Source organism: Gracilinanus agilis, chromosome 4 (assembly GCF_016433145.1).
Source record: "Gracilinanus agilis isolate LMUSP501 chromosome 4, AgileGrace, whole genome shotgun sequence".
NCBI classification, from domain to species: Eukaryota; Metazoa; Chordata; class Mammalia; order Didelphimorphia; family Didelphidae; genus Gracilinanus; species Gracilinanus agilis.
The window spans coordinates 125061170-125077168 of NC_058133.1; the positions used below are offsets into that span (position 1 = coordinate 125061170).

The 15999-nt window shown below is 35.7% G+C and overlaps 1 protein-coding gene across 1 annotated transcript in view; it reads left to right on the forward strand.

Moving 5' to 3' along the window:
- Positions 1 to 15999, forward strand: part of SPATA17 (spermatogenesis associated 17) — a 273537-nt gene that overhangs the window by 40139 nt on the left and 217399 nt on the right. Inside the window, exons 2-3 of the mRNA XM_044674960.1 lie at positions 3631 to 3720; positions 4777 to 4858. Coding sequence (XP_044530895.1) covers positions 3631 to 3720; positions 4777 to 4858 — 172 coding nt within the window. The remainder of the gene's footprint in view (positions 1 to 3630; positions 3721 to 4776; positions 4859 to 15999) is intronic.

Sequence of the window (15999 nt, forward strand, 5' to 3'; positions counted from 1 at the left end):
TTGGTGTCCTTTACTATTCACCCCCCTCTTTCCCACCCACCCCCTTATCATCTTAGACCATTTAGTACTCCAGCCTCTCCCTGTGAATAATTTTTCTAATTACTACAATAGTGGATACTATAATAGTGAATAGAGTTCACTACAGAGAATTACACATAACATTTCTCCATATAGGAATACAAATAATTAGATGTTATTGAAGCCCTTAAAGAGGCAAATTTAAAAAATACGAGTTTTCTTTCTTTCCCCTCTGTTTCTTATTTACCTTTTCATGTTTCTCTTGGTTTTTGTGGTTGGATATCAAACTTTCCATTTATTCCTGGTCTTTTATGTGCAAATACTTGGAAATCTTCTATCTTGTTGAATGACCATACTTTCCCCTAGAAGTATATAGTCAGTTTTGATGCATAGGTGTTCCTTGGTTGCAGACCCAGTTCTCTTGCCTTTCTGAATATCATATTCCAAGCCTTGAGGTCTTTTAGTGTGGAGGCTACCAGATACTGTGTGATCCTGATTGGTGCTCCTCGATATCTGAATTGTCTCTTTCTGGCTTCTTGTAAAATTTTTTCTTTTACTTGGAAGCTCTTGAATTTGGCTATTATATTCCTGGAGATTGTCTTTTCAGGGTTTAGTGTAGAGGGCGATCTATGGATCCTTTCAATGTCTATATTGCCCTCTTGTTGTAGAACTTCAGGGCAATTTTGCTGAATAATTTCCTTTAGTATGGAGTCCAAATTTCTATCAACTTCTGCTTTTTCAGGAAGACCAATGATTCTCAAATTATCTCTTCTAGACCTGTTTTCTTGATCTGTCAATTTCTCAGTGAGATATTTCATGTTTCCTTCTATTTTATCAGTCTTTTGACTTTGCTTTATTTGTTCTTGTTTTTCTTGAGAGATCATTGGCTTCTACTTGCCAAATTCTTGTCTTTAGAGACTGGTTTTTGGCTATAATCTTTTGGTTTTCCTTTTGAATCTGCTCTGTTTGGTTCTTCAAAGCTTCCAGCTGGTCATTTCTGGTTTTCAATTTGCTTATCAATTGATTTGATTTCTGAGCCTCACTCTCTAATTGTGAAATTCTGCCTTTTAAACTGTTATTTTCTTGCCAGATCCCTTCCATCTTTCTCATAATCTCAGATTTGAACTCTTCAAAGCTTGTGACCAGTTTTCATTTATTTGGGAAGGTTTGGATATCATTACTTTTTTGTTCTCCTCTGCTGTTTGCTCTGTTTTCTGGATTTTTTCTGTGTAAAAGTTGTCGAGTGTTAAAGATTTCTTCTTGATCTTTCTCTTCTGGGGTTCTTGTCTCTGGCTTGCCATTGTTAGCCCAGCTCCCTCTCAGCTTTATCTTCACGCCTGGGGTCTGTCTGCACTCTTTGGGCTCCTGAGGGTCTCAGGTCTAGTTGTTCTCAGAGTCAAGCCTCCTGATGGTCCCCTTGCTTGTTCTTCTGCCCAAAGCTCCTTTAACAGTCTCAGGGCTTTGCTTCTACAGTCATACACCCCTCTGCACTGGGTCCCCCACTCAAGGTCCATACCTGTGCTCAAAATCCACATCTGCAGCTGAGACCGTGCTTGCGTTCAGGGTCTGTGTTCAAAGTCTGCTCGTTCTTTAGCCTCTTGGGGTCTTAAGTCTTGCTACTCTTAAGAACAGGTCCTGGTGAGCTGCCAAGGACTTAATGGATCCCCTAAGCTCACTCTAGCTCTTGTGTGCTGGCTTTGGCACTGTAGGTGGTGTGGGGGGAGGTGGTTGCTCAGCTCGGTTTTAATGAGAGCTGTTTCACCCCTTTATAGCATGGAAGTGCCCTGATTCCACGTACCTTCAATGCTGTGCCCTGTTGTGTGGTCCCTTCATTTGTCGGGATTTGTTTTTTTGTCTTCTTGAGGAGTCCTATATGTGTGGGTTAGGAGAGGTCAAGCAACCACTTTTTACTCTGCCACCATCTTAACCCAGAAGCCCAGAACTATATTTCTTAAAGAATCTTCCTTCTGATTATGTGAGGCTTCTCCCTTTTCAGACTCCAGGTATCATTTAGGCTAAAGTAGCCAGTAGATTTAAAACACAGGAGTAGATCTCAAGGATTTAGTGAAAAATTTAGAAGGTATATATGTAATCAAATTCTCTGAAGTTCTTAGTCTGATACCAGGGGTCACATTTGAAGGATGAAAATTGAGAAATCTAGCTCAAGGTGGTTAAAAGTTTTTGGTCTCCTTGTCTTCCTATGGACCAAAAGCTCTTTTCCCATGAGCTCTAAGATCCCATCAGTAAACTCAATTAGTTTATGAATTACTCTATCACCAGTTTAATGTAGACTGGAGGTGAGGAGCATTAATGAACAAATGAGATTTACCCTGTGGGTCAAATCATCAAAAATCCAGGCTGCTAGATTGCTTTATTATTGTTTTTTGCTAAAACGAGACTGCTTTGTCCCATAGTGATTAAAAGTTGAATTTGGAATCAGCATTTATTTTATTGTTTCCACTCAACTGAATAAAGTCTTTTTAAATCTTGTTGGATTCACAATCACTTTTCTTGGGTGTTCAATATAAATAGAACAAGAATTTTAAAGAAAATATTGAAAAGTCTTGGCATGTGTGTGTGAGAAGAAGGTAGGTGGAAATGGAGTAAGCATTCTTTACAACTTTCTGACATTTCTTACCTTCTCAAAATTGGAGAATAGCTATCTGGAAGGAAATAATTAATTTTTGATGGACATTTGGAGGGGAGAATTATTTGGCAGAGCATAGGAATTATCTCTTAGTTTACTGTGTTGTGGCCAGGACAATTTTATAAAATTTGCTCAAGTAATGCATGTTGGAAGTGAATAAAATTTAGAAATTTGCCTCAATTAAACTTTCTTCAATTAAATTTTCCAGCTCTAATAAAATATAATTACTAAATATATCTTTTACAAGTATCAGAGCATGACTTCCTCATATAACTTCAGTGGCCTTTCTGAAGGCCTTTTCTATATTTAGACTGACATTATATAATGGATTTATTTTACTTAGGAATAATTGACTTGGTTACTTAAATGAAAAATGCATTTTCACATTATGTTTACAGGAATTAAACAATAAAATCAATATATTTTGGGTTAAATAATTTTTCCTGATTGCTTCTATGTTAATATTCTAAAAGAATCATAAATATGTATTCTTGGGGGCAGCTGGGTAGCTCAGTGGATTGAGAGCTAGGCCTAGAGACTGGGAGGTCCTAGGTTCAAACCTGACCTCAGCCACATCCCAGCTGTGTGACTCTGGGCAAGTCACTTGACCCCCATTGCCTCCCTTTACATAGTATTGACTCCAAGAAGGAAGGTAAGGGTTAAAAAAATATATGTATTCCTTTCTATTACATAACAAAATATTCACCAATTAGTTGCAAAATAGGTGATTATAAAAAGGAAAAAAATAGTCATTAAAAGTAGATGCCCTCTTAGAAAAAGGTTCATTTTGAAATGTAGCTTATGATATTTGAAATGCTTTCTTTACTTAGGGTTTAATTTTATTAAAAATGACATTTGATTTACAGTTATCTTAATGAAAAAGGTAAATATTAAGTTTAACAGACTGACTTTGCAACAGAACTGAAATGCAACTTACAGAATGCTTTTTAAAACAATGTTTTCAGGACTGTAGATGGATATAGAAAAAAGGAATATAAGGCAGCAGTCAAAATACAGAGCTGGTTTCGAGGATGTCGAGTACGGGCTTATATCAGGTATATTGTTGTTTTTTTTCATTCAAAGTTCATATATATATACATATATATATATATGTACATATAGTATATTTCCTTGAAAATGTTCAATTATTTGCTTTTGTTAAACATTTAAAATTATTATGCAAGAAAAATTTAAAATAATATTTTTAGAAAAACAATACATAATGCTGAAATATTTATTTTGAAAGAACTAAGCATATTAATTTAACATAATGAAGAAGTCCAGAAGTTGACAAATGACAAATTTAGTAGAGATAGTCTGTTTCTGTTGGGTTGGTGATATAGCCAGAATGATGGACAATAGGTGAACTAATAGATGTGGGATAATCCATTAACTTCCAGAAGTTGAAAACTCAGTGGGACAAACCAACAGTCTGAGTTTTGGATAAGAATGGGAACATTAATTATAGTATTTATCATACATAGGTATTCTAGGTAAAATGTCAACAGACTTGAATATGAATACTGACATTTTCTTTTTATAAACATGTCTTCAAAGATTTTAAACATATTTGACAAATGATGATAGTAATGTCATATAATTTATATGATCATTTAAAATGTACAGTATAGCATAACTAATTAACTTTAGTACTCTTGGTTTAAAATGGACCGTTTATGATTTTATGATTCTCCTATCTGGAATCAAGTCTGATTCCACTGGATGTAAGGCACAAGATTTTACCAAAGGAAGAGAAACTCTTCTATCCATAAATGAACACATATTGTCTGTCCCAGTTCTCTTCCTCCAAATTAAATAGTGAAAGGGGATTTAGATAGAATTGAAGAGGAGTTGGGATTAAAAACCTGTAATACCAATGCTATGTCACTACTACGATGGTCTGGCTTTATGGAGCTAAGACTGTGGGACAGGGAGCAAACAAATCCTCCCATCTTTGAAGAAATAATTGGTTTCCATACCAGAGATGACTCTAACCATCTCTTACTGTCAATATTATGCAAATATTTGGGAAATGACAATTTCAACAATGAGTTTTCCCCCAAATATTGAAAATGTTAAAAAGTGAAATCATCTTGTAATTAACATTTCAGGTATTTAAATAAAATGATGACTATTATACAGAAATGGTGGAGAGGCTACTTGGGGAGAAAACAGTATCGACAAATGGTGAAGGTAACTGCATAAGTCGTATAATCATTTAAATTATATATAGAGTGTAAATGTTTGACTCTATGTGCTAAAAGTTTAAAATTGACAAAATTTGTGACCTATGATATCACTCTTCTTGAAAACCTACATATGACATTGGATAATTATATTAATTTGCCTAAAGAAGGAATATGGGCAGTTTTGGAATTGATATTCCTTACTTTAATTTAATTCTAAAAATAATAAAACGAGGCAATTTCTCTATCTTCTTCTATTCTCTATGTTATTGGTTTAAATTTCTTACTTAATGAACCTTGAAATACTTGAGGTTTGCCTTGAGGCACATAGCAGATCACAGCTATCTAATTCCCTGAAGGGACTTCAAGATTGCAGAATTGTATGATAAGCAACTAGCTTAAAACTCAACTAAGAGGCTTAAGAAATTAAGAAAAATATATATTTTTCTGAACACATGATTGGAAGGGTTGTTAATCAGTTGCTTGCTTCACTAATTTTCCAATTTGTAAATATTTTCTATTACAATAGTTTTTAATTTGTTCTTCATTTGTTCTTGATTAATTGTATCTATGCCAAATTATTGTCTTTTCACAGAAATAAAAATGCATAGAAAGGAGCATTTAAAAAATAAGCAGATGACTAAATAAAATGTGTTCACATATAACAAGGGGATTTTAGAACATGCTAATAAGCTACATGAAATACTACTTATGGAAAGTTCCTAATGCTTCATAGCTAAATAAGATAAAATAAGTCATACAACAGCTAAAACACCTGGAGGGTAGATTTCTTCAACATATCCCTTTAAACTAAATTCTAGCTTTTCTTTTTAAATTAAAATTTTAAAATTATACAGTATTTTCTCCCTTTTATCATTCCTTCTAGAAAGGAGAAAAATAAAATCTTTGTAACAAGAAGAATAGTCCAACAAAACAAATTCTTTTCTTGGCCAGGTTCAAAGAAATTCTGGTAGCTAGATGATAGAATGGATAAAGTACTATACTTGGAATCAGGAAGATCTGAGTTCAAATTGAGATTTATATACTTAATAGCTATATTATCTCTGGGTAAGTCACCTAATGTCTATATGCCTGTTTCCTCAACTGTAATATAGGGATAATAACAACAACTACTTCTCAGCATTGTTATGAGGATCAAAAGAGATAATATCAGAAAAAAGTGGTTAGTATAGTGCTTGCTCTATAAATGCTTATTCTTTTATCATTTAAACTTCTCTTCTGTATATTTGTCCATCATCTCTTTGTCAGGAATAGGAACAGCATTCATCATCAGTCTTCTGATATCATAATTCATAATTGTGTTGATCAAAGTTGTTTAGTTTTTGAAAAATATTTGTTTATACAATATTGATTTTATAATATAAATTGTTCAGTTTCTACTCTCTTCACTCTGAATTAGTTCATATGTCTTTCCTAACTTTTCTCTGAAACCATCCTTTTCTTTATTTCTTAAATCCTTATAGTATTTCTTTACATTTTAATACAGTAATTTGTTTAGCCATTTCCCAAATGATGTTCACCCTCCTAAGTTTCCAGGGTTTTTTTTTTGCCATCATAAAAATGCTGCTATAATTCTTAAAATACATATAAGATTTTCCTTTCTTTGATCTTTTTGGGATATAGACCTAATAGTTGTATTAATCTTTGAAAGGTTATACACAATTTAGGAACTTTTGGGTTATAGTTCTGAATTGTTTTCCAGAATGTCTGTGCCAATTTCTAATTCTTGTTTTCTGTTTTCCTCTCCAAGATTTCCATTTTTCACTTTTTAATCTACTTTGCCAATCTGATAGGCTATGTAAAATCTCAGAATTGATTTAATCTGCATTTCTCTAATTATAAAGTATTTGGAATATTTTTTATTTACATATTTTTTATGTTATAATTCTAAAGAACTTGATGTCTTGCCCTGAAGAGCTAGCAATTTGATCATTTATCATTTGGGAATTGGTTTTCATTTTTATTAGAATCAGCTCCTTGTATATCTTAGAAATTAGATCTTTATCAGAGAAACATACTGTAAAGGTTTTCCCCAAAATTAACCATTTCACTTCTCTTCTAAACTACTTCACATTTTCCTGGGTAAAAGCCTTTTAAATTTATATATTTCTCTTCAAGCTATTCTCTTACATTCTTTCTCTCTTTGTTTACAATCCCATTTTTACAGAGAAGAACAGAAGGATGGCACAGGAGCATGCTTAACAGCTTCTACTTCTCTGACCCTCTTCTATTCTTCATCCAAATGCTAATCACAAGTTCTTATCTCCCTGTTCTTTGTTCTTGAACTTATCTTCATGATTCTTTTTTTGAATTAAGGTTTGTCTTGCAATCCTTCCCTAGATGTAATCTTCCTATTGTTCTTCCCCTTTTCTCTCCATTTATCTCTTTTTTCTCTGTTGAATTCAATTTATTTTTCTACCATTTTATGTCTGTATTTGATCTCCCTTTTTTGACTAGTTCAAATGAAAATTAGGTTCAAATGATAGTTATCTCTTCCTCTTCATCATTTGTATAGACTTCTACTTCAATTTCCTGATTTTGAGAAATAAAAAGACAACCCTTACTCCTTTCTTTTTCATTAGTTACATATCCTTTCTCTTTTCCCTTTCCTTTTTTTGAATATCATAAAAAAATAACAAAATTTTTCCCTGGCCCTTCCTCTAATTTGTCTTCCTCTATCTCCCCTTAATTCTTTATTGTTCTTGTTATTATTGTTGCTCAGTCTGTTCTATCCTGTCTGACTCTTCTTGTGCCATTTCAGGATTATTTTGGCAGAAATACTAAAGCGGTTTTCCCTTTCCTTCTCCAGCTTAGTTTACAGATGAGGAAATTAGGCCAACAGGGTTAAGTAAATTGCCCAGTGTCACGCAGCTAGTAAGCATCTGAGTCTAGATTTGAATTCAGGAAGAAAAATCTTCTTGATTCCAGGCTTAGCACTCTGTTTCCTATGCCACTAGCTACCCTCACTTTTCCTATGGGATGCATATTATTTCTCATATTAGAATGTAAGCACTTTATATTTATAAATTATTTTCCTGTTTGGTCACTTAATGTTACTTTTTTATTTTTATATTTCAAAGTTTCCACTCAATTGCAGTCTTTTCATCATGAATACTTAAAAGTTCTTCATTTCATTAAAGGTTCACTCCTTCTAACCTCTAATATAATATTCTATTTTTCTGGATGAGTGCTTCTTGCAAATCAACTGTTGTTTCTTTTTCTTATATCCCATGCTTTCCATTTCTTCATGGTTGTAGCTGCTAAGTATTATATGATACTTTTGAATACTTTTTTCCTAGGTCCTTGTGGTATTTTTTTTCTTTGACCTGAGAGCTTTGCATTTTGCTTACCATGTTTCTTGGTGTCTTCATTTGGAATTTCTTTCAGTTAGTATTTGGCAAATTCTAATTTCACTTTGACCTCTGATTCCTAGGCATCTAGATAGTGTTCTTTCCTGATTTCTTTTTTTTTTTCATGACTTTCAGGTAGTCCAGTGATTCCTAAATTATTTCTCCTTAATGTTTTTCCAGGTCAGTTATATTTATATGAGATATATTTTCTCCTATTTAAAAATTTTTTTGACTTTGTTCTAATAGAGTCATTAACTTTTGTTTGGTCCAATCTAATTTTCAAAAAGTCTGATACTTGGCTAAAGTTTTGCACCTCTTTGGCTAAGCTGTTAATTTTCTTTTCAAGTCTCTCCTTACTTATTTATTTTCAAATTTATAGCATCCAAATCATAAATACTTTTAATCAAAAGGTAAAAAATACCTCAATAAGTTAATGAAAGAACTCCATATTTCAATCAGGCAATCAATATACATTTATTCGTTTGGTGTTAGGCACTGTACTAGGTCCTAGAGAGGCAAAAATTTTCAAAATTCAAGATAACTTTTTATTCCTGGAACTTCTTGCCTTAGGGTATGATAATTGCTAGATTCTCTCTATGATTGCCCACTATGTCCATTCTTCACTTCACTACATGGCCACCTTACTAATTTCCTTGCTTCCTTAACTGTCATCTGCCTTTTCCATTTCTGGTACCATAATCAAATCATGCTGTGAATGTTCCTGGAAAAAGGATGTTAGTCCATTTCGCAGTGGCTCCACTCACCATTTTGGTAACATTCCAAACCAATACTATTTGTCTCTTCCTATTAGCAGGTAAACTCCCTGATGTAATGGACCATGTTCAATTTGTATTTGTATGTTAGCATTTAGTACAGTGTTTTGGTATGTAGTTGATGTTTAATAAGTTTATTTCAATTCATTCACTTAAAGAGAAAAATAACTTTCAAAGTGCTTACATTTTGTTAGTAGAGACAACATATGAATATAAAAGTATGCATAAAATAAATACAACATAATTTTGGTAGAAAAGTGGTACTAGCAGGCAGAGAGAGTAAAGAAAACTTCATGGAGATAGTGGTACTTAAGTTTTCATGTATAAATCATATACTGGTCTGGTTTATATTCCAAGTCCCATTCACATTAATAGAGTAAGTCCTCGGGGGAAAGCTGTCTACATCTCCCATCAGGGCACTGAAGGACTGCGGGTATTTTTTTCTAATTCTGCAGTGTAATTCATGGAGGCCCCACTGGTATAATTCCTATTATCATTGTCAATTGATAAAAATTAGTTTGCCTGACAATTAACTTTTTATTAAGTAATATTTACTAAGGTGGTAGGTAAAAATAGGAGTCACAAAGATATCCCTAGGACTTGACTGGCCCTTATCTCTCTTGATTCAACTTCCCATTCATATAAGAGCATTTAAAAGTCCCTCTTACATGGAATCAGGCTTCTTGAAGGGAGAGAGAGCATGCCAGTGTATGTCTGAAGACTAAAGTTGCCACCAAACCCTATTTTTTTTAATAGATATAGTTCCATAAGGAGATGAAGAAGGCCACCTCCAGAGAATTTAAGTACCACTATATCCTCATTAATACCCTTGTTGTGTTTGGGCAAGGTTAACCTCCTTTTGTAAATTTTCCAATGACTTACAAGTGTCTCATTTCATCTCAACATTGAACTTGATTAGACAGGTTCTTGGCATAAGGGCCATCTGTATAGGATTAGAAAGGTAAGCTGGGAACAAATTATGGTTGAATACTAAACAGAGGAATTTTTAGTTGATCCTAGAGGTAATCCAGGGCCATTGGAATTTGTTAGGTTGAGTGTTATGCTTGGACCTTTGTTTTAGGAAAAATCTCCTTTGCAGCTGTGAGGAGAATGGATTAGAATAAGGAAAAGTTTGAGGCAGGGAAACCAATAAGAGGCAGTTGTAATAGTCTATGTAGTCCATGCTAGAAGTGATGAGGACCTAAAGTATAATGTTGGTCCTGTATATAAAGATGGAGAATGGTACAAGAGATACTGTTTTAAAAAAAGGTGGAGGCTTAGCTACTGACTGGATATACAGGGTAAGAAAGATTAAGGGATCAAAGATGGACCTATAAATAATATATTTTTACCACAAATTTGAAGAGTTCTCAAAAAATTTTGTTTAAGCACTAAATTGTGTTTTTCTTCCATTAAATGAATATAATTATTCACACACCTTTTTATAATTTATTATAAAGTGATGAATCTTCTATAAATGATAAAATATTTCACATGAGAGAAGCTGTAACTTAAGGAGAAAGAGGTTTATCCATTGTAATGTCTTTGGAGATTTTGCATTATTTAAAAATCCTCTTTAAATCTTTTCTTAATAAGTTTCTAAATATTGAAAAAAACACAACTATCAAAACCACAGAATCTCAGATATGGAAGGGATCTTAAAGGTAATGTAGCCTAAGCTTTATCTAAAACAGTGATTCCCAAAGTGGGTGCTACCACCCTCTGGTGGGTGCTGCAGTAATCCAGGGGGGCAGTGATGGCCACAGGTGCATTTATCTTTCCTATTAATTGCTATTAAAAATTTTTTTAAAATTAATTTCCAGGGGGCTAAGTAATATTTTTTCTGGAAAGGGGTTGGTAGGCCAAAAAAGTTTGGGAACCACTGATCTAAAACATGAATCCTTCTTTGAAATTCCTAAGCCTTCTCCTTGATGAACTCCATAGGTGGCTTATGAATCAGCATATTCCTCTGTGAAAAAGTTCTGCTTGTTAGAAGTCCTTTTACTTATATTCATTTGAAATCTACATATCTGCTGCTTCTGTTCAGTACTACAAGCCTAATCCCTCTTCCAAATGCCAGCCTTTCAATTGCCTGGCAGTACTTATCATAACCTCTTTAAATCTCTTCTTCAGGCTATACCTTATCAGTCTCTTCAGTGGACCTTTAGTATGTTATGGTATATATTGCCCCCATTCCTTTTCCCCCTTTCTTGTTCTCTTCCCTCTGTACCCACCCTAGGTTGTCAAGGATTCAAAAATGTGTCATCCAGAGTTAAACCCAATGCTCCTAACATTTTCTGGCCAGGTAGAGTACAAGTTGATTATTGTGTAAGTTTTAAAATTAATATTCAATGCCTCCAAAGTATGATATTTATAAGGATTTATTAAAATGCAGGAAAGGATTCCCAACTCACCCTTCACCATGCCTCCTCTGGTGCCAAAGACCCTGTGACCTCGCCAAAACTCCCATTTCAAAAAAAAAAATTCCCCCAAAAGAAACTCCATATCATCGAAACTGGGGTTAAAGAATGTAAAGTTGTGATTCATTTCTTTAATACTCTTGAAGGGGGAGAGGAAGAACTTGGGAAGTGTCTCCTCAATACTTCAAGATCATTTGGGGTAAAGGCCTTATAGGATTTAACATGGACAATACCCTCCCCAGGTTGTAGATTGGTCCTGTCTATGATGGGAAGTACAGAAATAGTGGTCTCAGCAGTTGGTTCAACGGTTAGTGTTTGGGTGTCCTTAATAGCCTGTGGTTTCTTATCTGATTTGGTAGTCCCTAGATATTTAGTTTCTACAATCTCCAACTGGAAGATTGTATGTTCATCTAACTCTTTCCCTTCCCTAATCTGTTTAAGAACTTGAAAAAGAAGTTTCACGTTTTCCATCATTTCCAGTGAGCGAGAGTCAGGTTTTGTTACAAAGGTAGAGCCAAAGATTTGCCACAGGTGACAAAGCACCCTCTTCAATACAATTAGGGACTGTACAACCACAAAAATCAGAGCCATAGCTGTAGGGATGAAGCAAATGAATTCTGCCAATGTTATAGTACATCACTTGTAGTAATCATAGATCTCAAGTAAGTGGTGAATAAACTTTGGCACTTTGTGGAATCAAAAATCTAAGGCTTCTTGCATAACAGACCAAATCAGCACTGAGGAACTGGAGATTATAAATAGCACCCTAGCAAATCCCATTCTGAGTATTTCTGTAGGTTGTTAACCTAACTGTGCTCACTAACTGTAATAAGAGGCTAAACAGGCTGATAATAGGGAAGCTGGTGGTACCAGTAAGTCTCCTGGGCCAGGGAGCCTACAACTTCACTATTTGTTGATTTGGGACAGCCAGGGATGTGAGGTCCTGAACAGAGATGGCCAGTCAGTCTCCCTGCTGTCCAGCAGGCTCCTTTAAGGTGAGGAGTGAGGAGTCCCTTCCTGCTGGTGAGAAACTGGAAGCCAACAGGAAGTAAACCTAGTTTACTTCCTGAGCAAGATGGATGACTTGTCTAACCCCTCTGGAGACTAGTGGTAACTATCCTCCTTCTCCACAGCCCCTGGCCCTAGTTGATGTTATAAATGAAACACTGAAACTCTCAGAATCAGGCCAAGGGGTTTATTTAAAAACTAGGATAAACTGAGGGAGGAGGGTTAGGGTCTGGAAAAGCTGTTGCTATGGGTGAATGGCCAGTGCTGGCAGAGGGCCTCAGAAGATAAGATCAGGCTGAGGGAACCAGCCCCTCAGCCATGGATAAATCCACTGCCCTGATGTAGAGTGGTCTACCAGTTTGACAAATGAGGGTAATAACTTGATTTAGGGGTGTCCTGGGTAGGCTAACTTAACTAATTCCTGCTCATATTCCACAACCCACCAAATCCCACCTCCCAGGGCCCCAAGGGGAAGTCCAGGGGGTAGCTGGATATATGGGTGAGGTCAAGGAAATCAGAACCCCCAGGTTGGTTCTCCAGAGATATTTATAGAGCCACCTCCAAAGGTCAGGTCTTGAGACCAGGGACTTGCTGGGTCAAAGTTCCGTTCCCCTAACTGCCAGGATTGCCTCTGGTGATTTTGCAAATGCAAGAGATCTTGCATCAATCCTGCATTACACAATACAGCCCGTGAAAACCAACAACCAATAGGAAAAGGCTTAAGGAATTATGGGTATGGTGAAAGTGAGTTTGGTTAATGCAGTTTAAAGGGGTACAAGGTCATTTCAACTTTACATTCCCCCTGTGATCCTTTGGGAGACCAGTCTTCTCAATGGATCATGAAAAATAATCAAATTAAAGTTTACAATAATTAGGAGATAAAAGGGAAATAAAAGGGAGAAAGAACAAAACCAATGTTTGGTGCATTGAAAAAGGCCATTTAGGGGGCAATCCCCTTTCTGGCATAAAAGTGTCTATTCAAAATAAATATGTTCAACCCCTCCCCCCCAAAGTTAAAATTTGTCACGTCTCAAAGTTCACTCTGGATCTTCTGGTGCAGTGTGTGGTCTCTGCAGGCATCTTCATGGGGCCTTCTGGATTCTGGGAGGTAGTTTTCTGTTCTAAATTAGGGTCAAATTCAAGTCCAAATTCACAGCAATAACATAGTCCCCCCTGAGGAGAATAACTTTATAATTGCATATCTATTTATAGACTCTATAGGGGGCAGCTGGGTACCTCAGTGGATTGAGAGCCAGGCCTAGAGACGGGAGGTCCTGGGTTCAAATCTGGCCTCAGACACTTCCCAGCTGTATGACCCTGGGCAAGTCACTTAACCCCCATTGCCTAGCCATTACCATACCACTCTTCTGTCTTAGAATCAATACTACATATTGATTCTAAGGCAGAAGGTAAGGGTTTAAAAAAATTAAAAAATTTAAAAAATATATAGACTCTATGCTTTTATAATGCAGTTCAATTTTGAGGGGATTTTTTTTTACTACTGTGTCAAACTGTTGGCTAATATAGAGTTTAAAGTTCACTAAAATCTCCTATATTCTTTCTAAAATGATTGCCCAGATTATGTAGTCATATTTCTCCATTTCTGTATTTGTAAAGCTGATATTTCATACCCTAGTATAAAATTTTACATTTACCCCAATTAAATTTAATCTTATTAGAGTCAATTGATTCTTCTACCCTGATATGGCACTTTGGAATATTCATTCTGTTGGTCAACATGTTAACTCTTCTCAATCCGATGTCATTTGTAAATTGGATAAGCATGCTATCTATGCATGAATCCGAGTTATTGACAAAACAGTTGAACAACACAGGATTAAAGACATATCTCTGAAGCTCTCAGTTTAAGATATATTTTCACCAAAGGCTTTCCATGTTGTTATGAAAAATGGAATGCACAAAGGATAAACAAAAGGATTTCCTTTTGATGGGGAGGTTCTTCATGACCCTCACTTACCTGACTACCATCACACTTTAGAGCATTCCCTTAGTGAAATATATAGTCATGTGGGAAAAAAATTGTTCATACTAGAAAATTAAAGTGATTGAAAAATACTTATTGCACAGTTTATCATAGAGATTAGAAAGGGAGTCACATCTGTGTAACTTGGTCAGATACTGCAAATGGACACCTTCCAGGACTCCAAATGAATAAGAAGACTAGATTGCATATGGGGCATAATATAGTATTTTCAATGATCTCCAACTGTTCATTGGTAGTTCATTGGTAGATAGACAGTAGTCTCAATTCTACTCTGATTGGCCTACTTCCTTTTTGTAATAATATCTTTTACACTACTTTTCACTCACTATCAAGGCATCTCCTATAGTAGCCATTTTCCTCCAATGACAGTACATGAGTACACAAAGGACTAGTTGTTCCCCAACCTCATCCTACCATCTTCTGCCACTACTCTTGGATGCAAGTCCTTTGTGTATAATGGCTTCACTTCTTATCTCTGACTGTCGAAATCCATGTCTTCCTTCAAGACCTAGATAAGGTTCCACCTTCTATATGAGACAGTGAAGAGATAAGAGAAGGATAGAAATTATCTGAAGTTTGGCAAGTGGTGAGAGAAGAGAAGAGAAAAAAATAAGTAAAGTGACTGTAAGTTGCATTTCTACATAAATATTTTTTACAGACAACAGTTGAAGGCATCTATCATTCCATTTTTACATTACATTTTTTTTGACATTTATTAATAATCATTTTTAACATGGTTACATGTTTCATGCTCCTATTTTCCCCTTCACCCCCCGCACTCCCCCCACCCATGGCCGACGCACTTTTACACTGGTTTTGTCATGTGTCCTTGATCAAGACCAATTTCCCAATTGTTGGTGGTTGCATTGGTGTGGTAGTTTCGAGTCCACACCCTCAATCATGTCCGCCCCGACCCATGCGTTCAAGCAGTTGCTTTTCTTATATGTTTCCTCTCCTGCAGTCCTTCCTCTGAATGTGGGTAGCATTCTTTACCATAAATCCCTCAGAATTGTCCTGGGTCATTGCATTGCTGCTGGTACAGAAGCCCATTACATTCAATTTTACCACAGTATATCAGTCTCTGTGTACAATGTTCTTTTGGCTCTGCTCCTTTTGCTCTGCATCAGATCCCGGAGGTCTCTCCAGTTCGCCTGGAACTCCTCCAGTTTATTATTCCTTTTAGCACAATAGTATTCCATCACCCACATATACCACAGTTTGTTCAGCCATTCCCCAATTGAAGGACATACCCTCCTTTTCCAGTATTTTGCCACCACAAAAAGCACAGCTATAAATATTTTTGTACATGTCTGTTTATCTATGATCTCTTTAGGGTACAAACCCAACAATGGTATGGCTGGGTCAAAGGGCAGGCATTCTTTTATAGCCCTTTGAGCATGATTCCAAATTGCCAGCCAGAATGGCTGGATCAGTTCACAGCTCCACCAGCAATGCATTAATGTCCCAATTTTGCCACATCCCCTCCAACATTCATTACTCTCCCCTTCTTTCATTTTAGCCAATCTGCTAGGTGTGAGGTGGTACCTCAGAGTTGTTTTGATTTGCATTTC